Raw genomic sequence first — 22,527 nt, 5'->3', positions numbered from 1 at the left:
GTGGTATAGAGTATGTAAAAGCGGTACGGATATCAACCGCAGCAGAAGAGTGGTTCCTTTTTGCGACTTTTCGCGATAAATTCTCCCCATTATTACCTACTCGGGAGTATTCCTATTACATACCAGATCTGCTTGCTGCTGCTGCTGCTGCGCTGCTTAACTTGCTTTGCTGCTACTTGCTGCTGCTGGTCTTTTTTGCTTGCGAAACTGACCACGATAATTTATTATTTTATTTATTATTATTTCTTTCAAGGATTATTATTGCGACGAACTATTCCTACTTACAGCGACTTCCTCGACGTTCTCAATCTCCCTCTTCGCGTTCATACCTCTCTCTTTTTACTCATCTTGCTGGTTGTTCAATTTTTTTTAAGCTACTGGCTTTGCTCCTCTTTTCTCCTCTCCTCTCCTCTCTTCTCCTGTCTGTCCGTCGGATCTCTCGTTGTCCTTCTCCCTTTCCTCACCAAACCTCTCCTCTCCTCTCTCTCCACTTCCCTCCCTCCCCGACTCTCGCTGGGATTTTCTTAACCCAAGAATTTAACAACCCCCCCTTTTTTTGTTTCCTCTTTTAATTTATCTTACGTGACTTGAGAGGAAGTGTGATTGTGACACACACACACACACACACCCACCCCCCCAAGACCTTGTCGCTCATCAATCAATCACTCAGCAGCGTTATTATTCCTTTCCCACTCGCAGCAACTACTGCACTAAAACACCACCGAACCCAACCCAAATCAGCACCAAAAACCCACCTCCCTCTTCCCCCCGTGTCCAAGTTTTTAGTCCGCCCGTTTTCGGACTGCCCAACGAACTTTCCTCAAACCCGGGTTCGACACCTTGGATTAATCCCTAATCCTTAATTCCTATAGACTGCCTTGCCCCAAAAAAGGAACAAAGGCGAATATAGCTGGCAATCACTTCAGGTACATCCTTGAATTGCTTTGTCCTGAAAGTCGTGGTTGTCTTTTCCCTCCCTCATCTCTCGTCGCCCCCCCCAAATTCCAGTTCGCTTAACCCGGACCACGGCCTGTCGCTCTGGTCCCTCTCTTCCCCCCCTCAAAGTCGCTCTCTCTCTCTCTCCCCTTTGACCGACTTTAATTCTCCAACTCTGCCTCCCCTCTCGTCTCGAAATCTGATCTGATCTCTTCCTCGAGATCTCTTCCTCCCTGGCAGCCGGAACCTGTTTGCTTCTTCCCTGCTGTTTTCGTTGTCCTTTTTTTACTTTTTCCGGCCCGAGAATCCTCGACGAAACAGCCGCCCTGGGAAACAACCCACCTCTCGCTCTTACACCAGCTACCTCCAGCGACAACGCAGATCTTCCCATCTGAAGTCATCGCTAGAGGTAGTCACAGCCCAGCTGTGAAGAAGATATTCAATTGCTGTGTTGGAAATCGTTTCTTTGCGGGAGTAGTTCTATTCCGTTACCCCTCGACCGTGGAAAGCCTGCCTCAGCGACCGCCCCGAGACTTTTTCTTATTCGCTTCCAAGCCACCGTCAACCACAGAAACTCTTTAATTCAACCACCGGCGCCACCACCAGAGTCTGAAAAAACCATGGCGTCAACATCAGATGTGCACGGTTCTTCTCCTGTGCCAACCCTGCCCCAGCCCAACGACAACGGTCGTTCACACATGTCTTCTCTCTCATCATCATCATCCTCCATCTCCGACGCCGAAACCGAACGTAGAGGACGCTCCGAGAGACCTCGTATGGCCAGTCGGAAACCGAGTGCCTCAATACTAGTTCCACGGGATCATCCTGAAATCGAAATCGAAGAAGAGGAATTCCCCCCTGACGACGCGCGCGCTATGAGTCCTCGACGCAACTCGGCTGATTTGGAGCGACTGGGCAAGGAAGCCAGGCAGACACTACAAGAGTGAGTAGTCGAATGACAATTCCCCGAAACCTCTGGCCAAGTGACGCTAGAGACCAGAAAGGGGGAAAGAAGCGATGCTAATGTGTTACGTGTTCTCGGCAGACAAGCCAAGGCCCTCCAGTCCTCCCTTCAGGCGCTTGCCGAACGTATCGAAGCCGTCAAATCCGACCATGATAAGCTCGAAAGCGAGAACCGATTCCTTCAAGACTACATTGGTGGATTAACCCGCAACATGACCAAGAGCGAAATGACAAGGAGTAGCACCAAGGTCAAAAAGTCGCAGAAATAGCTCCGACGCCGCATCATCATCCCGGCTATTCGATACAGATAAGCGGTCGGGAATTCGCTGCCCTGGAGAAAGCGAACGATAAGATCAAATTTACGAAACCTCAAACCTTCTATGCGATGACCTTGACGTCTCTCATTCACCTCATGAATCCTCGACCTTGGGTGAATGCCACACTTCTTCGCTACATACTGCAGGTGTCTCACATATGTCGGAATGGGACGCTCTTGGCTGCCGCGCATACTTGAGCAGCAATACGACACGATACATGCGCGCGAAGATCCGCTTGGACTTACTGCTTCGTGTCTGGGATGCCGAAATGACATCTGCGGCTTCATCAGGTGGAACCTTGTGCAACGCTGAAGCCCCGAGGTGTGAACTTCGCAAATGGATCCCTTACTTCGATTCGTTTCTTCACTCTACTGGACGGACCTGATCGTGCAACTGGGACATGGCGGTTGATCACGATGAACAGCCCCATACCTTCACCTCCAAATTGCTACCCGTAATCTGCTGACGACGCTGGATGTTCTTCACCAATGGCCACCCACGTCAATGCGCTCCGCGTGTGGTTTGAGGGTTCGCAGAAGCTGCTGCGGTCGTGACATCATCCACACATGCCGGGGGTTACCAGGGAATTTGATCGACGCCTACCGTCTTGGCAGCGATCCGGTGCACGACTCAGACATACTCTTTTTGTGCTCTGGTCTTACCTTTCTTCTTCTGTTCATATTCTGTTTTTTACCTTTTTTTCTCCTTTTTTTCTTTTTCTTTTGATCCCTCTATTCTTACTTTCCTATCTGTCATATCATACCGGAGGCTTTGTGTATTGGCATAGCACGCGCGGCGTTGGGACACTTGACTGGGAACCGTTATTTAGACTTGTTGTGTTCATTTCATCACTTTCTGACATTTGGAACCGCACTGGGCGCATTTGTTTGCAAAGGTCTGCAAAAAGGCGGGAAAGCATTTTCACGGAGCAGCCAATCTTCATGTGGTTTACATCATCCTCATCCTCTCCCCATCCTGTTTCATCGCCGCCTCTCCTCCTCATCCCTTTTCCCCAATCTCTTCCCACCCCATCCCCCACCGCCTCCTTGCCCATCGACATGTATATTGGAATCGTCCCGGACTGACGATTCAGATTCGACTTGGTTTGATTTTCGTTTGGCTCTGAAGACATTTGCTTACATACCCAGAAGCGAGCGGTTGATACATTAAATGAGAAACAAATTGACAAAACCGAGTCCTCCAGAATAGATTGTAGTTGTAACCGATGTGTATGTATTGCGACAACCAGTATTCCGTACTTTGTACAGTATATGCATACCTACGAAGTACCAAGTGATCACACCGCATTTTCCTAGTCTAGTTGACAGCTCGACACGTCAATGGGGGGACAACAACCCACACGGAAGTCCTTTCATCAAACCAGAACACCCAGAAATTGACCAAGATTACCCCGTTTCATACCTGTCCACTAATTCTTCACATCCATCACCGCCCATCATCGTCAACATATACTGAATTCGGTCGGTCGATCGTACGTTTGCAGCCCTCCCCCCCCCCCCCCGCCCCAGTCTTTCTTCACTCGGCTTTGAGGAGTCTTCTTATGCCTATCCACTCACGTACGTATTTCCTTAGTGGGAATAATTGGAGAAAGTACGGAGTAGTTAGTTAGGGTCTACGGAGTACTTCGGGGTATATTGTATTAGACTATAGACTAGATAGGTGGTGGTGGGGGGAAGTGGATTGTGCACTACTATTATCGTACTTTTACTTTGTACTTTGAGTCCCTGTTGAGGATGTGTGGGGATGTGTAGGTGATGTCTTGAGTTAGGATCTTTTGAAATGATATTAGTTAAGCTTGGGGTTGGTAGTTTACCTCTCTTACTTGGTGAGGTCAGTCGATTATTGGTTTGGTGGTTAGGGTACACACATCATCTTCTTCTACGCAGGAATAACACCAATTAAGTACTGATCTTGATATTCTATCTATCTGCAGCATGAACTTAACTTCATAGTTTAGTCTGAATTTCACCGTTGAACTGTTGTCTAGTAAGGAAGTAGTATGATATCCAAATAGAATGTATACTTACTAGTTAAATAATTAGATTCTAATCTCAAACAAGTAATTTCAACTTCCTCGAATAGAGAAAATGGAATACTCTCTACGACTTTTTGTTTTTTCAATCAAGCCATGTGTAGTAAGTTGTCTTAGTCTGGTCGAGTACGTAAGTAAAGTCATAGAAGAAATCCGGCCATCCTTGCTTGCAGATAAAGAAAGCCTAAGTATGTTCAAAGTAGATGGATGAATATCAACACTACCTAATCCTTTTAACTACTGTGGTAACTAGTTTTCTTCCTGAGTAAATAGTAAATCATGATGCTCATGTTCTACTGTTACTACTTCTGCTAATGATCCATGAACTTGATCAGGTTACAAGTTTTGAAGTCAGTCAGTCAGTCAATCACTAACATCCATAACAACCCACCTACTATAAGTACTACTAGTTTGCAGCAGTAGCTTGCTTCATCATCATCATCATCAACCCTCAACATCCGATCAAGTAACTAAACTAACCCAGTACTCCGTACTTAAACTCCCAAGATGCATACGTAAATCTATTTGTACCAATTAGTACAACTTTCCAGTAGTAGTAGTAGTAGTAGTAGTAGTAGTAGTAGTAGTCCTTACATGCATGTATGTACATAGTACTTTTCACTTTTTCCAAACACAAAATTGAAAATGGGTTGTGATCTATACATAGCTCTAACCCTACTTACTAAACTACTAGCCTCATTGAAGTCAAACAAAGGGGGGATGGAAAAACTCTACAATGCTGCGTGCATACTGCATTGTACTTTTGATCGAGGGATAAAAAGTTGGTTGGATGGGATGGTATGCATGTATGCATGTGCGTTGTATGCAATACAGAAATATCATACAGTCCTCCCGGAAGGGGAGTCCGGAGTATCCGCGAGGGATGGAAGTATGCATGCATGTCGGTTATTCATAGAATGGGTTCGGTTCGGGATTTGGTTCGCTCTTTGGTTCATACTTCCATTCTCTCTTCTCTTTCTGTATGTGAGAAATTCTACGAATTGTCATGTTTGATCATAAATTTCAAATTTCTTTAGCCACTGCCGGGCTTTAGATCTAAACTCAGCTAAGGCGACAAACAAACGCCGTACGTGGCACAAGGTGGGTAAAACCAAGAGAGTTCGGGAAGCAAGAGTCAACGTCCTGGTGGGAACTGACTAGGGTGGAAGTGCGGGTGGATGGCAAGGAAAGGTATTCTTTGGGGGGGAATTGCGACAATAGGCAAAAATCGAAATCATAAAGATATAAAAAGAAGCCCGCGACAATCCGAGGACATAGAGACCAGACCGAGACCACTGACGGCATCAAATGAAGCCACCAAAAGGCCAGCAGGGACGAAGAAGGCGACGAGAGATCCAATGCATGACTCCAAAGTTCATGGCCTATCAGCCAGTGAATGGCCGACAAAGCCCCATCCCTTCCGGGCTCGCCGGATAGAACGAACCCCAAAGCGCGCAATGGCTTCATCATCCTCTTCCTACCCCAGGCCTTCTGAGTCTAAGATCCAGATTGTCGGCCGGCCGACCCTATCCAAGTCCGGACGCGAGTCCTTTGTCATCTTTAATGAATTTACTCGGCGGGCTTCTCGCCCTCAGCGGGGGCCTCATCCTTCTTCTCGGCGGGGGCGCTCGCCTCGGCGGCGGGCTCGGCCTCGGACGAGGTCCACAGAGTCTACCGAGTGTTAGCATGTTTCAAAAACACGAGTGCGACCGCATCAACTTACCAGGTTGTCTCTGAGGAGCTGCATGATCAGGGTGGAGTCCTTGTAGCTCTCCTCGCTCAGGGTGTCGAGCTCTGCAATGTCTGTTAGCCTCCGGTTCGACAGTCAAGCAGCAGCGTCCACACGTACCAGCAATGGCATCGTCGAAAGCAAGCTTGGCCAGATGGCAAGCCTGGTCGGGGGAGTTGAGGATCTCGTAGTAGAAGACGGAGAAGTTCAGGGCGAGACCGAGACGGATGGGGTGGGTGGGAGCAAGGTCGGTCTGGGCAACCTCAGTGGCGGCCTTGTAGGCCTCGAGGGAAGCATCGGCGGCGCCCTTGCGGCGGTCGCCAACGGCGAACTCGGCAAGGTAACGGTGGTAGTCACCCTTCCTAATAGACGGGGCAAAAAAACACGTCAGTCATGGATCGCGATCGCATCGAGAGTGGGAATAGCGTGGGTCGCAACGCACATCTTGTGGTAGAAGACCTTGGACTCGCCGCTCTGGGCAGAGGGGATCAGGTGCTTGTCGAGAACCTCGAGGATATCATCGCAGATCTTGGCCAGCTCAGCCTCGATCTTCTGACGGTACTCCTTGATGAGGGAGACCTGGGACTCGTTGCCCTTGGACTCTTCTTTTTGTTCGATGGAGGTGACGATTCTCCAGGACGCACGGCGGGCACCGATGACGTTCTTGTAGGCGACAGACAGGAGATTCCGCTCCTCGACGGTGAGCTCTACATCGGCGGAGGCAACGACCTTCATGTTCTCGACCATCTCTGTGGAACAGGGCGGCCATGTTAGTATGAGACGAGTCTCGTAGCCGCGAAGTGGGCGGTTGGAGAGAGGGACAATGACGCACCTTCGTAGCGCTCAGCCTGCTCGGCGAGCTTGGCGAGGTAGACAGCATCTTCGTGACCCATTGTGAAAGATTATCTGAATGAGAGAAGAGATGTTAGTGGGCGAGATTGCGAATAAATAGATTTCCGGATATAGAGTGCGGGCGACTGGGGAGGAAGCGCCACAGTAGACCAGAATCGATAGTGCAGAGAAGCGAGGGGCAGGAGGCAGTCACAGGGCAAAAGTGAGGCTGTGAAGTCAAGTGGTGCAAGGAACACGGAAGCGATAACGCCTCCCCTCCTTTCCCTGGTTTGCCGGGAAATCCCCGTCATACGTATCAGGTCTCCCAGCATCATGAGGGCCGTTGAAGGAAGAAGGAAAAACAAGTCGAAATTCCCAGCCATCACGACCCCTAATCATTACGCACCCCCCAAGACCAGGATGCATTGCGACGATCGGGGGAGGCTTGGTAACAGCGGGTGGTGATTCAGCCGGATCCTCCACTCAGCTAGCCGTGGACAGCCTGCCTGCGTTGCGTTCCCAGAGCGCAGTCTAGACGGGCGGTTATGGAGGGGGAAAGGGAACGAGGAGGATCCCTCCTCACACCCTCTCAACCTTCCCAACCAGACTCGGCCATTCAGCGCGCGTACCCATGTCCGGGATAAAGTCCTGAACATGCAGAGCCTCCAGCCGCCAACACCCCGCCATTTTGCGATCGGGATCGCGGCCAGAAAAGGAGGGGAAGCGGCGGATGACGATGATGGAGGGGGATGGGCATTGGGATTGTCTGGTACGCGGAAGAGAGGGGGAAAGGACACGGCAAGGGAAATGAAGAGAAAGGCTTACCTGAGATGAAGCAACAGATAGGAAAAGATGTATTCTATAGTCTGACAAGGAAGAAATGAGAGAGAGGTTAGAAGGGAATTGAAGGAAAGTAGAGTTGAATGGAGGAGCAAAATTGGGGAGGGAAGATTTGGGCTGGTCGAGTCCTGGTCTTTTTGTTTTCCTTTTTTAATTTAAGGAATGGGGGGGTGGGAGTATGACTTAAGCAGGGGGAGGGGGGGGGGAGTGTGGATGTGGATGCAGATGGAAAGGGAAAATGGCTTTTGGAGTGGAAAAGGGTAAAGTACGGACCAAGAGGAGAGAGAAAGGACGAGAGTTAAGTTAGTCAGAATGACCGTGGCAGTAAAGTAGTAGGAGAAAGAGAGAGAGAGAGGATGGAGAGAGAAAGTTGCAGGATTAGCAGCAGTAGTAGTTAGGGAAGTTAGTTAGGCGGGAAAGAGGGGAAGAAAGAGAGAGAGAAGGAGGAGAAGGAAGAGAAGGGAAGGGGGAGGGAGAGAGGGAAAATGGGAATTGAATTGGCCTGCCGGAAGGGGGTGGGAGACTCGGCCAGAAAGGAGACTGACTGACTGACAGCCAGAGTTGGCGGTCACTACTTACTGGCCAGGAATTCTCATGGCAAAGCATCATCATCATCTCTCTCCAATTCAGTCCTCCCTACAACTAATCATCATACTATGAATGTCCCCATACTTTCTCTCACTACTACTTCCCCCTAAAGTCAAGTAACCCAAATGGCCAGCCCATGATGGAGTCGGTCTTACACACACACCAATCTTTTCCCCGATCCCGGCCCCGACTTACTTATTCTACTACTGAACGATTATTGCTACTAATAATACCAAGAAATCAATCACAGGAATTATTGACCCTCTCCAGTGGGTTTCCTCCTCTTGTGACGGGGGGTGGAGGCACTGGAGGGAGACCAGACAGACAACCTTTCACGGGGTAGAGACGCAGAGAATCCGAAAGAATCCCCGGCGGTCATTCTTCTGGCCTGCCTTGTCTGTGAGCGACGTACACTGACGCTGCCTATCCCAGAAACTTGCACATCATGGCTGTCTTCTATGATGCCACCCTATCCAATGGCATACCTTGGGAATGTACGGTAGACAGCAAAAGAAGATCCTCGTTACAGACAATGGTATCAGTGGTAGACCATCAACTCCATCCATCCATCTAATCAACCCCAAGAATGAGATTGGTCTCCTGAGTGTCTAAGTCTTGACGCCCATCTCTTCTTCTCATCTCTCCTCATCCTGTCGGGTCTGGCTTTGTGTGGTTCGGTGGGCCCTCCCAGCGTCATCCCTATTTCACCTCCGCCAATCGTCCCGCCCACCACTGAGATCCCAGACCGTCGCCGAACCAGATGGATTGGCAGCGGATCATTATTGGAAGGGGGAAAAGAGGGTCAATCAAAGACGATAAGTTGCTAACCGTCGGACGGCGCTCGGGACCAGTCTATCTGTCTACTTAGTATATTATCTATCTAGTTCAAGGAGTCTAAATTGGTGATTATTGATTGACGAATTGATTGAAATGGGTCAAGGGATTGCTTCTGGAACTTCGGGGAATATTACTGTGTGATGATGGCGCTGAACTATTCATTAGGAGGCGATCCTATAATCCGCATATCATCGTCATTCAGGGATTCGCGCTTTAGAGGAATGCTCCCTTTGCCTGGCATCGTCAGAAGATAGATAGATGAAGAGGCAACTCTCATTGTAACTGGATACACAACTTAGACTAAAAGACAGAGTAAAGAAGTAATAAAATAACCATACCATGGAAGGATCCATGATAATGCGCGTAACTTCCAAGTCCGTCTCCATCTCAACATCCCAACACCGCCCCCATACTAGTAATAATAATTGTAATCCTACCAAATTAGGCTACCATCCCATCCCCATCCGTCACTTGACACTCACCTGACCAGACCACCCGCTGACTCACCTCACCACATCACATGATCCCTCCATGATCCCACCCGGCAACCAACAACGACGTCATCCGCTCCCGGTCTCGACACCTTAGGTAATCATAGCCTGCCAACCCGGTTGCATTAAACACTTACTCTTAAGTACCTGACAGTCTTACTACTCTCTCTCTCTCTCTCCTCATTGAACCTTCCATCCATCCATCCAACGAATCTGACAACCACCTGACCTTTCATCCATAACTTACCTCCTACCTTATCTTCCATCCATCCATCACCGCAAAAGCAAAACCACAACCATAACCATGCTCCGCCAATCCATCACCAAGTCCTCTACCCGCCTCCTCACCACCACCACTACTCGTTCCTTCTCTGCTCTCGCTCCCAGAATGGGTGCTGGCGATACTGGTGCTCCCCGGCCGGGCGGCTCTCAGCATGCGTACGTTAATACCCTCTACATACTGTCATCAGTACCTACTGTTCTATGCAGTAGAAGCATATGACATCATCATCATCATCACCAGTACCTAACACTAACTTGATCGAAACAGTGACTCGTTCACCAAGCGCGAAGCCGCCCAGGAGAACTTGTATGTTCGCGAGAAGGAGATGGAGAAGTGCGTATACCTATCCCTATCCCTACCCCTCCCCTTCCAAAGAAGCTGAAGCTAACATGATGGTCCGTGATGTATAGGCTCCGTGCCCTGAAGGCCAAGCTCACTGAGCAGCGCAAGCACCTCGATGAGCTGGACAAGCACATGTACGTTTACTGTCCATCTACTACCATATGGTCATGTGCCTGAGTGGATAGCTAGCTAACAATTATATTTATAGTGACGAGTTCACCAAGAACCAGGGCGGCGAGCAGAACTAGATAACTAATCTCTTTCTCCTTCTTTTCTTGTTGTTCCTATCATATGGATGATGTGATGATTTGCTACCATACCTACCTACCTACCTACACATACCTATCTATGCTACTCTACTCTACTATACTATTATCGGAATACCGAGCGAATTTGAATCGAATCGAGTCGATCAACCAGACAGATCATCACCAGCGTGAATACATAACCTATGTCTTTTTGATATGATGACATAACATGATATGTGTCTACCTACCTACCTACCTACCTACATACACAAAACATGTAATCTCTCCTCTATACACTGTACAAGACAATACATAGCATAGCCGGAATATCTACAAACAGACACAAACACACATTCATGGCGATTATCATTATTCCCATTCCATTTCATTTCATTTCATTTCATTTCATTTCATTTCATTGTATTGATTGCATTGCATTGCAAGACTCCTCCACCAGCAGCACAACAGCAACAGCAGCATGAAACCACAACAACAGCAGCAATGGTAGAAAAAGAATAAGACGTAAAATAGAAACTAACAACCAATCCTAGTTAATAAAGAAAAACCATCCCGTAACCGTTGTTTACAGAAACCCAATCCACATCCTCTCCTAACTTTCAAGCTAATTAACTACCGACGTCCCATATAAGAGCGATAGAAATCATCCGCCGCACTACCGCCCATAGTAGAGCTACCCAGACCATACCCGAACCGCGAAGAGAGGGACTGACCGGCCTTCTGTGCGGCGTCGACCTTGGCCTGGAGCTCGCTGGTGCCTTGGTCGATGACTTGCAGTTGCGCAAGGTGGGAGTTGAGGATGCGGACGATTTGCGAGATCTATATTTCATCATCCATAAATTAGCACAAGCATTAAGAATCTTGGGGAGAAGGGGATAGGATACGTACCGGCTCGTCAGCCTTGTTCGTCTTGCTGAGAGTCGAGGATGCGCCGTTGACTTCTTCAATCATGCTGGTCAGATCCTTGCCCATTTCATCCAGACGCTCGGAGAGCTTCTCGGCCATTTTGTATCTATTTTCATGCTGTTAGCACCATAGCAAAGGTAGAAGAGAAGAAGGGTTATTAGTAACGTACGTCCGTTCACGCTCCTGGTCAGGTCCCTGGAGGGTCTCGCCCGGTCCAACTTGCTTCGAAATCATCTCGTCCACTTCACGCTCGTACCGGTCGAGCCAGGAGCTAAGCTCTTCCTGCTGGCCTTCGACGGACGCCAGCTGGCGCTCTACTTCCTGGGTCGCACGCTCGGCGTCAACCGTGCTGCCGTACAGTTTCTGCACCTTGGTGCCGTTCTCAACCAGCATCCGATCCCATTCTGCTACCTTCTCTGCTTGCTCGCGGAAGTCCTTCTGGTACTTTGTCAGATCTGTCGCCCACCGGGTGATGATCTCGTCCATGGTCTTGTTCTTCAGGCGGGACTGCGCAGGGGGGGTAGGGCCAGCGGTGGAGGCACCAAGGCCGATTCCGCCCGCGGCGGTGGTTGTGCCGGTTGCGCCTGCTGTGCCGGTGGTCGCTGAAGAAGTGGCGCCCGAGGTAGCGGTCAGGGTGGGCTTGTCGCCGGCCGTCGTGGCAGAAGTGGCTCCGGCAGCAGTGCTGGCTGGCTGTGTGGACGGGGTGGTCTCCGCGGGCTTACCGAAGAGGCCGCCGGTGGCTGCCGCAGGTTGTGTCGCAGGAGCTGCGGTGGCTGTAGTGGCCGGTGCGGTTGTTGCTGTGGACTTAGCGCCACCGAGAGCACCGCCAAACAAGCCTCCAGAGGGAGCGGGTGTGGATGATGGAGTCGCCGACGAGGACGCTCCACCTAGGGCTGGGAAGAGAGAGGAAGTCTGTGGCGCAGCGGACGAGGCAGCTGGAGTCGTAGAGGTTTGAGGGGTTGAGGAGGGAGTTCCCAGTGAGGGGAAGACTGGCTTGGTGGCATCAGCTCCAGATGATGGGGCCTTGAAGAGAGAAGATGTCTGCGCACCAGCTCCTCCTCCTGCGGCGGGGGTCGTCGTCGTTGATGGCGCCCCCGGTGCCTTTCCAAAGAGGGTGTTTGGAGTGCTGTCATTGGTGCCTGTTGCGGCCGGTTTGGCGTTTCCGAAGAGGCTGTTTCCCGTCGAAGGCGCCGGATTTGTGCCAAAGAGAGGCTTCTGCGCTGTATTCGCCCCACCGAAAAGACCCCCAGTTGATGGCTGTTGCGTAGTGTTGGAGGTAGAAGTTGTGGTGTTTGTGTTGGCGTTTCCGAACAGCGACGGGGTAGTGGTAGCGGGGGCTGTAGCGGTAGTAGACGACGGGGCAGCCGATGAGGTGGTGGAGGTAGTCGAGGTCGCGTTTCCGAAGAGACCGCCAGGCTTTTGTGCTGCCTGTCCAAAGAGCGTCTGCGTCTGGCCAGTTGCGCCCTGCGGAGGAGGACCAGCGGGCGTTGTGGACGAGGCATTGCCGAACAAAGAACCTCCTGTTTGACCGGGTGTAGAAGTAGCGTTGCCAAAGAGACCCCCTGCAGGCTTTGCGGCATTTCCAAAGAGTCCGCTTGTAGCTGTCTGCCCCGAGCTACCAGCTTCGGTCGACTTGTTGGGAGTTTGTGATGCGTTGCCGAACAACGGTGTCTGGCCAGTGGCTCCCGGCTTGCTCTGAGCTCCAAAACTGAAAGGCGACGAAGTACCAGTGCCTGTTCCAGTTCCACTGCCAGCTGCGCCTCCGAACAAAGAAGGCGAAGAAGTGCCGCTCGTCGGAGCTCCTACATTTCCAAAGAGTGTGCCCGAGCCAGCGCTTGAGCCAGTGTTCGTAGCACCAGATCCAAAAAGACCTCCCTTGTTCGCGCCGCCAGTGGCCGAGTCGAAAGAAAAGAGGTTGGACATGGTGTTGGGTGGATAACAACGGGGATTAACAGGGCTGCCCTGGAGGTGGGAAAAAAAGACAAAACAGTCAGTCGGGACGGGTTTCGAGATGAGCTGAAGGTGAAAGCGAACCAACACTTACTGCGCCCGGAGATAAGATGCCCTATGGAGACAGAAAAGTCAATTCGGGCTGAGCGTAAAGGTCGCACCGTGCTCGTCCAAACACAGGCAAAGCAATCGACAGTGGATGTCTTGAACTATGAATTGGAGGTCGATTGATCTTCTTTGCTGGGCCGCGCTTGTCGCGGCTGGCGGCTAGTATTATGCCTCAGGCATTCAATACACCATGACAGACTACCTGCTGCCTTGGTGCCTTACTGCCTCGGATGATGTCGCCTGAGCCTCTGGGTGCCTCAGGCCACGTTCGAGACTCACATCGAACCCGACGATCAGAAGGACAGCATCGTCCCCCCGTTTCATATCCATTCTCCCCTGGCTTTTCGGGCTCAGACTCTTACACGAGCCTCTGCGTCCTTGTCTGCATGATATACAATTTTCCAATATTGATTGCTCCTGATGTCCGAACGGATTTCCCGTCCGTCCAGTCCATACTTGGAGCCCCCGAGGAAGAGCGTGGAGTTGGAAGACCCGGGGGCTCAGGATTCCAGTAAGCAGCACAGTCTAGCATTGGGAATCCATTGGCTCGGAATTAACATCTCATCTACAGCTACGAACAGTGACGACGAACACTTCTCAGACGCCAGCGAGGGGCACCAACGCCCTGAATCCCACCCGCCGTCCGGCCGCGCTTCCCCTATCCCCTTAACCCGTGTGGAGAAGGTCGACGAGGAACCCTCGCATGGGGAGGTTCCTGGAACCGCTGCGTATGAAATCAGGGACCAGGATGCCGTTCCCGACCAGATTGAAGTTATTCCGGAGGGCTCACGCAGCAGAAGCGCTTCAGCGAGCGGCGAACGGCCTGTAACTCCGACGACAATTCCCCGGACAGTGGTTGAGAAAGTCGACTTAGACCAACCCAGTCATGGCGATATCCCCGGCACCCCAGCGTATGAGAAAAGAAAAGCAGATGCAGTGCCCGATGTAGTGAAGAAGGCGTCGGATTCAGATTCAGATGAACCGTCCCCTATACCGGGGTCCTTCGAGGCCAGTGCGGCCGACACCCCTGTTCCGGAGACGCTGCTCTCCCGCGTGGAATCCAACGAGGACGATGTCGAAGAAGAAGGTCCTGTTGCTCACCAGCCAAAGCCGATTGATCCGGAGCCAGACCACACCGAGACCGTTCCCGATGCACCAGGTAAGCCGGATTTCGGTTAAATTACGACATGAAGTTTCAGGGACGATTGACCAATTCAGATTCGCCTGCAAGCCATCGAAGTCACACCCGCCGAGAATCGTCAGTAGACGACGCCGCAGCCGTTGACGCGACCGGTGCGGATGAATTTGACGATTTCGCCGAGGAGCAAGAAGACGACGACTTTGGAGACTTTGACGACTTCGACGATGGCTTCCAAGAGCCCATGGAGGCTGTCGAGGACGAACCAGCAGAGATACAACCCTCGCAGCCTCCCACGCCTCCTTCAGTCGTGCGCACGCCCTCTAGTATAAACCTCTAACGCAAGAAATGCTAAACTTTGTTTCCAGCCCCCCCTCCTCGACCTTGACGCCATTCCCTCCCTTGCAGACCTTCACACCACCCTCTCCGACCCCCTCGACCGCCTCTTCCCCAGCACCAAAGACACCGTCAGCCTGCAGCCCCTCGACCCGATCCCCAACCCCACCGCCATCTTCAGCACCGAACGCTCCCTCTCCCTCTGGTCTCAGCTAGTGGCCCCTCCCCCACTTCAGCCCCAAAACTGGGTGAAATCCCGCATCCGGCGACTCTTCCTTGTCTCACTTGGCGTGCCCGTCGACCTCGACGAGATTCTCCCAGCCTCCAAGCAAAAGAAACTCATCCTCCCCTCCGTCAACCTCGACGACACACGTCGCTCATCCACCCCACCAACCGCACACTCCCGCTCCCAAAGCCTAGCAGCCAAGCGCGACAGCACACAAAGTGGCCCCGGTAGCCCAGGCCCCAACCAGCAATCTCGAACCCGAACCTCTCGCCGACGAGAACCCTCCCCGCCACCTGAACTGGATCTCCCGGCCGTACACCGCCTGTGCGCAACCACCGATGCAGCTCTGGACGGCCTAACGGACGGAGAACTCCGCGGACATGTGCAGGAACTCGAGTCAGCAACGTTACGCGCAAGTTCGGTACTAGAGTACTGGTTGAAGCGCTTGGACGGACTCGTCAGTGAAAAGGAGGCGTTTGAAGGCGTGATAGAGAATTTGGTTAGTCATGCGAGACGAGTTCGGAAGTGAGTGTTGTCCTCATCTGTGACTTGATGATTGTGCGATGTGATGTGATGTGATGTCTTGTGATGAGATGTTGATAGATCGATTATAAATATGACTATTAATTTAATGATTATACATATGTTACTTTCACCACCTATCTCTAAAAAATACTGCAGTATCAATATATGGACTGCATCCTCATGTGTTAGTAGTTTTGCTCGCACTTGTGGATAGATAGCAGGTAGTCAGCGGTCAAGTCAGTAATATAGTCTCTAGTATACTTATTTATTCTGCTGTCACAGTGGTGCTATCAATGGTCCGGTCCCTTTGCAGACACAGCCATAAGTACTCATTACTGGTAACATATATCTCCTGTGTGTATGGTTGCTCGTATCGGTGTTACCGGAACATGAAGCAAGGCAGGACTATAAGTACTAGTAGGTTACCATCAGACTATTACTTATCGACTTGGCTGATAGTACGATACCAGTAAACTATATATACTACCAAGTCGTACCAGATGGTGGTGTGATATACTAGTAGCTCCGTCTAGACAGCTTCTTACCATCTACGATTTCTGTTACTGTTTAAGAATCCGAAAATTGAAATCATCGACAACCAGCATCGGTTTCCGAATTGCTTTTGAAAAGTAGTATCCACAAGAAGAAGGGAAATTAGAAACAACAAGACACCGGGTCCCCGCCTCTAGGTACAAACAAACGCCCTAGATCAAACCTCCCATGGCATGACAACTTGTTGAAAGAAATCAGAAAAGTCAAGCAAAGAGGTTTTGAAGACGAAGACCGGAAACTATCTAGGTACAAATCGTGCAAAAGAAAAAATTGGGTATCTCATACAGGACTTAACGCTAGGAAGTAGCGTCGTGGAGAAAGAAAAATCAACAGCAGTTGGCTAAGGGAATGGCAAAGAACCGTGAGAAGAAAAAAAAAAAGAAAAGAAAAAGTAGGAAGAAAGGAATGATGCTGGTATCAATTTGGCACGGAGAAAAGGGCAATTTTGTTTTCCGCCATAGAATCACATAGAAGACAAGCATGCAGGCGCAGGTTAATCCAATGCGATCACCTTTGGTTCGGAAAATCGGATGAGAGTGTCGGATGTTGTGGGCTCGCATTTGGGCCTTTGTGACGCGGGAGATGTAGACGCCGCTGAATCACTGGATTTACGCTTTGGGGGCATAGACGTTGGAGTGGCGGCACTCGCGGAGGTCCGTTCTGTGGATGAACCAGTGTCTGACTTCACTGTCCACGATCCATCCCTTTTGACACGAATAGAGCGTGCATTCTCTAGCCGGTCCGTATGGGACAATTCTTCACGAATATTGAAGAGGAACCCATCAACCAAGAGCATCTGAGGGCGCGCGTCTTGTTTGCAGATAGGGCATTTCCAGTCTTCTCGGAGGGTACGTCGCCCTGACTTCAAAGCACGGGTGGTGATGTAGGTCTCATGATCGAAGCATTCTTGATGGGTGCACAAGCGACCGCGGACAGGCCGGTTGAAGACGCGGGCAGTGAAGGGGTCGACGAGATCAATGACCAAGTCTTCACTCACAATGCTGACTTCATCATCGGGATTGGGTGAGAGCCGCTTTTGAATTTGCTGCAGAGATTCCGACGCAGGAAGGATCTGCGCCGCGTCCAAGGCCGACACCAGGTCAGAGATATTGAGAATCTCGACGGCCGCAGCATATAGATGATCCCTCATCTCGGCCGGGCTGCGAAGGAAGTGCATGGAGACCGTATTGGGACCCTCGCGCAGTTGCTCCGTAATTTCAAGGGGTATATCTTTGCCATTGTGCTGACGACGCCGGGCGAAAAGTTCCACCTCGTTGACGAAGATGTACACCACGCTGGGCCAGCATGTCTCTGTAGTGCACCAGATGTGGTCGTCTATAGTTTTTGCTGACGGGTTAATTCGAATACATCGCAGGCGGAAAATTCGCTGGCCGTTCGTCATGAAACGGGTCGCTTGCAGTTTACCACCGTGTTGGTCGATCTTCGCAAGTCGCTCCACGTCTGACTTGGTCAGATTGAACGTCCAGTCGAAGCGGCAATCCCACTGGCCCTGGCCCAGCGGAGTTGGTTTGGCGGCGAAGGAGTCAAAGTATTGATAGAGCGGGGTCTCTTGCGGGCCGGCAGGAGTGTGAGTGACAAGCCGATTGACAGGACCACGCAGATGGGCCTGATGCAGTCCGTCCCGCAGCGAATGAGGTCGTGGGTTTGGCGACGGAAGTGGACCTGGCGGAGGCAAAAGCGGAGTGACCGTTGACGAAGGAGAGGGAAGAGGGGCCCCCTGGTTCGGCAAGCTTGCCTGCGGCATCAGCCTGTACTGCGTCGGGGTCTGGTTGTTCGCCTGCGCGGAGCGTGAGGGGCGGCCACGTCGTCGTTGTGTAGGGGCCGGAGCCGGGGCCGAAGCCGAAGCCGAGACCGAAGCTGGTGTAGGAGGCGAGGCGAGAGTAGGAGCGGAAGCAGGGGCATGCGAAAGAGGGGAAAGGCCAGGAGTAGCCGCTGTTGAGGGGACTACTACTGTTGGTACGCTGGCGCTGGTAGGGTGTGGCGACGCTACTTGCGAGGGAAGTAACATTGTTTGTGGGGGAACTGGGCCTTGCGGACGAGTATTTACGGGACTCGGGTGAATGTTTTGCGCTTGCGAAGGCACCACCTGCGGCGAGTAACTCATCGAAGGAGGATTATGGTGGTGATATAGTTGATGGTGGTGAGGCATCTGAACCATACGAGGCGAATGCGGGTTGTATGTCTGCGAGGGATATGCCATTGGAGCAGGAACAGGTCCGTTTCCAGGCATCGGAACGTGAGAGCTCCTCCTCGGCTCATATCCGGGCACAGCTGATGTTGGATGCTGAGGGAGGTGAGGGGGTGCGCCTCGGGGGGACCCCACCGGTTGCGAGTGAATGTGAGGCTGATTTGCAGTGGTTGCCTGGGGAGTGGATGTGAGTTCTTTGTGATACATGGAGAGAATGATGTCTCTCTCCTTTTTGGCGCGCATTGCCGACACTGGCTTGGGAGAGTCCAAACGCTCGTCTGTGTATTTGGCGTCTCGATTGAAGATGTCAAAGAGCTTGTGCTCTCCGTTCTGCAGAGGAAGTCGACGATACAGTGCCAGGAAGATGTTGTACTGCGTGACATGTGATCGGATGTCGAAAGTCATTATGATTTCCTCGATCAATGGCGGCAGACCACGCCTGCGCGTAATCTGCTCAAAAGTGTCCCATCTTTGAGAGAGGAGGACCAAAGAATTCATGACCTGTGCTAAGGCATCCCGCCACCAGGGAAGGGCTAGCAGCTGTTGCATTGGTTCCGGGAAATTCACACAGAACAGCAGAAAATCTCCGGAAAGTCGGCGGTTATCCACCAGAAGCTGCTTGACCACGGCAAATCCTCTCTCCTGCTCTGGACCAAAGCCTGGCAATGTGCGCAGTTCTGAGGGAGAGTAAGATGCCATGCAATACATCTGGTGCAAAGCCAGGTAGACGGGGTCATTGTCCAAGAGGGCGCTCTGCAGCAGGCGAACCCGCGGCGACTCAATGACCTCAGAGATTATCTTGTTGCGAGTCGCTTCAGCCGCAAAAGCTTCCAGCTTCTCCAGCCACTGTTTGCACAGCGTCCGGTCTATAGGCAGCATAGGAACCGGTCGTATGACAGGCGGTTGCTGGAAATCCTGAGACAGGTGTGATGCTGGTATGCCTATCCAGGAGCCCGTTTGAGGACGCGCCGAAGGATCGCCAGGTCCAGGCAGTTGTGGTCGCAATTCGGTATTGCCAGCTGTTTGCGATTGATCTCTGAGCGTGACAGTGCCCCCTTGAACCGGGTCCGGCAGAATGACGGTATTGGCTACTGTTGCAGGTGTCGGCAGTCCTCCAGACAGTGGTTCCTGTGGCCGATTGATAGACACTGGCGGGGTATCTCCCGTCGGAGGGGAAGGCAGAGTTGCTAGGGAGGAACCAAGTCCAACCGGTCCAATCGGTCCTCCATGGCGATCAATGGCACTGACTGGGCTGGCATGCGAACGTGGAAGGGTGGGATCGGGGGACGGAAGCGCGTTCGGTTGAAAAGTCCGCGGGGGGAGAGCAGTCACGGGGGTCGGCGTCGCTGAGTTTAACGGAGTCGAAGAGGAGATGGCGGTGGTGATGCTGCGAAGCGGGGGTAGGATTGGGGCACCGCGATTACTAGGCTGAGCTTCCTTCTCATTCCTCCCGTCTGACCCCGAGATGGCCTGAAGAGGGTCAGGTTGAGCCATCGGACGGAGGGGAGGAAGAGGGGCGGAGGAAGTGATGGTGGAGGAGGAGGGCGAAGATGAGGCGGCGGTGGAGGTGAAGGTGGAGGTGGCCGTAGTAGTAGCAGTAGTAGTGAGGCCGACGGGCGGCTCACGAGGAGGCGTTTCCCGCCGACGCGTCTGCCGTGGACTCCCAACTGGGGGCCCCGAAGCAGCCGACGCTGCCGTAGAAGCCGTACCCTTTGTCGCAACACTCGCAGTACTAGCAGCTGAATCGGTCGTAGACGCACTTGAAGGGGATGTCGAGGTGGTGGAAGAGAGATGGGGAGATTGAGGATCAGTGGCAGCAGCAGCAGCTGCTGCTGCACCACCACGCATCCAGGATCGTTGCACGCCTCCTAGAAATAAATGGGCAGTTGAATTGCTTGATTTGAAGCCAAGATTCGCGGGATCGCCGCGGCGATTACCGGGCGGAATCATCCTGGCATTTTCCGGGGAAGAGAGCAGGATGGAAAGGTAATTTGTGGGGTGGAGGACTGGTTGAGAGAGGAAAAGCTAAAAAGGAATGGAAATGTCCTGGCGCCGATAATGCAAAGGAAGCGTCTCGAAGAACCTCCTCTTCTCCGAATAGGCGCGCCAGCCAGCATCGACTAGGAAGGGATTCCACTTGACTTGGGAAGAAGATGCCGCTGAGTCGGGGAGAATGCCTCGGGGAGAGAAAATATGTGGATGTACAGTGGAGATATAGATAGATGTATACAAAGCAGTGAATACGATAAAACTCTACCGTACTTACTGCAATAACTGCATGGGATTTTAGTTGGGAACAAAAGTACGGCAACGCGATCTACCCGTATACTTTTGAGATGGGTGGAGGGGTGAAGGGGAAAAATTCCCACTTAAATTAAAGTAGTGATAGATTTACCTATGGCTATGGTGATGAGAAAGTATACAGATCGATGGGAAGCGATTGGAAGTAATCGCGGAACAAAGTACGAGGGGGGCGAATGACAATTCAACAAGCAAGGTTATCCCAGTGCATGGTTGATGATGCGATGATGGGAGATCCCGGAATCCAGCTTGGCTTACGGATGCAGGTATGAGCACGAATGAGCATGAATATGGACATGAATGCATGGGTGAATGCCGAGGGCAAGAGGGACTGTGAGTGAGTGTGATTTAGCAAGGTTTGGGGGATAGTAGGAGCGTGATCTGGCCTCTGGTTTTAGGGCAGCAGCAGCAGCAGTAGCCATGCAGGCCAGCATGCCATCGAATCATGGATTGACGTATGGAACTGGAAGAGAAGAGTCATTCCTGATCCGAATCAGGTGGAGAGAGTGTATTGACTAGTCTATTGTACTGACGAGTACTCCGTAGTATAGAATGTCGTACAAAGATGTAGTAGAGAAATACATCAGACCGCGAAAAGATAGGATTCCTGCGATCGACCTGTCCGCCTGTTTATTTATAAATAGGCAATGGACTGGCGCTGAATGCGATGCATCGACTCGTTGGCCATCCGGATGCGTGACTGATCCGAGCATTGGAATGTCGATCCTGCAGGGGAGGCCATGGGAACTAAAACATGTTCGCTCGGTGGGTAGTGTGTTTTTCTTTTTCTTTTCTTTTCTTATTCCTGGGCAGAGGTAGTAATTAGTAAGTTAGTAAGTAGATGAATCAAGAGAGGGGAGGGAGAGGCAGTGAGAGGGAGAGAGAGAGAGAATCGGTGCCTTTGAGACCCATCGTCTCCCAACTAGACTAGTAGTAGTACTCCATACTAGTTGGGAGGAGCAAGAAGCAAGAAGGGTCTACTTAGCAGTGACCCAAGAGTTCATAGTAGACACCATAGGAAGTAGGAGTAGCTGGCAAGTAGCCCGTCAATAAGGCGAAACTCAACCTGACCGGGCAATGGCCTCACTTTCTCTCCGGATGAAGGGGCTGCCAGTTGTCGGAATGAATCCGTTGGCTCCAGTCAAGACAGCGAACAAGTCAGCACATGCCACTCATAGTCTGTTTCATACTTCTTGGTCTGTGGTGAGTGCCAGTGAAATGAATGTGGTGCCTGATGGGAGGAAAGGATGATGCTGCTCATAAATTCGAAAAGACAGGCTGATTTGTTAGTGGTAAGTAGATAGTAGTAGTAGTAGTAGTGGTGGTGGTGGTGGTGGTGGTGGTCGTTTAGTAGTCCATAATATAACAATAATGTTTTTGGTTCTGGTTCTGCCCAAACCGGTAACGATTTGATATTTATTTGGTTGTCCGTATCCCCCGCTTCCATGGTTTACTTTGCATCGAGACTTTTCTCTCTCTTCCTCTCCCTTTCCCTTCACTCATACTCTGAACTCTTTTTCCCTTTTTCTTTTTCTTACACAATTTCACATCTATCTATCTCCTATCCTCTCTTTCTCCCTCTCTCGGATACATCAACCTTTCCAACCCGATCCACCCCAAAAACTAGCCGCCTTTGTTAGCGCCTGCAAGTCTGCGGCCGTGATCTGATTTGCTTTGCGGGTTGCAGTTCAGACCGGCGGGGATCGTCGCTGTCTTATTATCGGCTTCACCTGCTGCGGTTGTCCATCCTCGCTACAGCTACTTAGTACTCTTCTGTACTCCCTCTCTCCCTTTCCTCGG

The 22,527-nt window shown here is 51.4% G+C and overlaps 7 protein-coding genes across 7 annotated transcripts; 4 read left to right on the top strand and 3 right to left on the bottom strand.

Annotated features, from left to right (window-relative positions):
• The first annotated feature begins 1,442 nt into the window (after nucleotides 1-1,442).
• On the top strand, nucleotides 1,443-2,271 carry BO88DRAFT_119695 (short coiled-coil protein). Its single transcript, XM_025701333.1, has 2 exons — nucleotides 1,443-1,879; nucleotides 1,982-2,271. The coding sequence occupies exons 1-2, from the start codon at nucleotides 1,557-1,559 to the stop codon at nucleotides 2,166-2,168; spliced, it is 510 nt and encodes a 169-aa protein (XP_025560255.1). The 5' UTR covers nucleotides 1,443-1,556; the 3' UTR covers nucleotides 2,169-2,271.
• BO88DRAFT_119696 (uncharacterized protein) lies at nucleotides 2,272-2,692 on the top strand. Its single transcript, XM_025701334.1, has one exon. It carries the CDS (start codon nucleotides 2,374-2,376, stop codon nucleotides 2,599-2,601), a length of 228 nt encoding a protein of 75 aa, XP_025560254.1. The 5' UTR covers nucleotides 2,272-2,373; the 3' UTR covers nucleotides 2,602-2,692.
• Nucleotides 2,693-5,838: 3,146 nt separating this feature from the next.
• artA (14-3-3 adaptor artA) lies at nucleotides 5,839-7,347 on the bottom strand (the record flags this gene model as incomplete). Its single annotated transcript, XM_025711624.1, has 5 exons — nucleotides 6,831-7,347; nucleotides 6,441-6,747; nucleotides 6,119-6,360; nucleotides 5,993-6,063; nucleotides 5,839-5,940 (listed from the first exon to the last, which is right to left on the bottom strand). The coding sequence occupies exons 1-5, from the start codon at nucleotides 6,889-6,891 to the stop codon at nucleotides 5,839-5,841; spliced, it is 783 nt and encodes a 260-aa protein (XP_025560253.1). The 5' UTR covers nucleotides 6,892-7,347.
• Nucleotides 7,348-9,889: 2,542 nt separating this feature from the next.
• BO88DRAFT_456305 (uncharacterized protein) lies at nucleotides 9,890-10,458 on the top strand (the record flags this gene model as incomplete). The annotated part of the gene is made up of 4 exons (XM_025710917.1): nucleotides 9,890-10,023; nucleotides 10,136-10,201; nucleotides 10,279-10,344; nucleotides 10,419-10,458. The coding sequence occupies 4 exons, from the start codon at nucleotides 9,890-9,892 to the stop codon at nucleotides 10,456-10,458; spliced, it is 306 nt and encodes a 101-aa protein (XP_025560252.1).
• Nucleotides 10,459-10,867: 409 nt separating this feature from the next.
• BO88DRAFT_406928 (putative nucleoporin Nsp1) lies at nucleotides 10,868-13,466 on the bottom strand. Its single transcript, XM_025707286.1, has 4 exons — nucleotides 13,427-13,466; nucleotides 11,552-13,344; nucleotides 11,365-11,488; nucleotides 10,868-11,295 (listed from the first exon to the last, which is right to left on the bottom strand). Exons 2-4 carry the CDS (start codon nucleotides 13,303-13,305, stop codon nucleotides 11,089-11,091), a joined length of 2,085 nt encoding a protein of 694 aa, XP_025560251.1. The 5' UTR covers nucleotides 13,306-13,344; nucleotides 13,427-13,466; the 3' UTR covers nucleotides 10,868-11,088.
• Nucleotides 13,467-13,737: 271 nt separating this feature from the next.
• BO88DRAFT_370596 (DUF5102 domain-containing protein) lies at nucleotides 13,738-15,777 on the top strand. Its single transcript, XM_025704181.1, has 4 exons — nucleotides 13,738-13,951; nucleotides 14,012-14,614; nucleotides 14,659-14,888; nucleotides 14,947-15,777. The coding sequence occupies exons 1-4, from the start codon at nucleotides 13,861-13,863 to the stop codon at nucleotides 15,667-15,669; spliced, it is 1,647 nt and encodes a 548-aa protein (XP_025560250.1). The 5' UTR covers nucleotides 13,738-13,860; the 3' UTR covers nucleotides 15,670-15,777.
• Nucleotides 15,778-16,268: 491 nt separating this feature from the next.
• BO88DRAFT_406926 (MIZ zinc finger domain protein) lies at nucleotides 16,269-19,974 on the bottom strand. The gene has a single exon (XM_025707285.1). It carries the CDS (start codon nucleotides 19,918-19,920, stop codon nucleotides 16,711-16,713), a length of 3,210 nt encoding a protein of 1,069 aa, XP_025560249.1. The 5' UTR covers nucleotides 19,921-19,974; the 3' UTR covers nucleotides 16,269-16,710.
• Between the last annotated feature and the right edge of the window lie 2,553 nt (nucleotides 19,975-22,527).

The sequence above is a fragment of the Aspergillus vadensis genome (assembly GCF_003184925.1).
Source record: "Aspergillus vadensis CBS 113365 unplaced genomic scaffold BO88scaffold_21, whole genome shotgun sequence".
NCBI classification, from domain to species: Eukaryota; Fungi; Ascomycota; class Eurotiomycetes; order Eurotiales; family Aspergillaceae; genus Aspergillus; species Aspergillus vadensis.
This window is presented reverse-complemented; position numbering and strand designations above follow the sequence as displayed.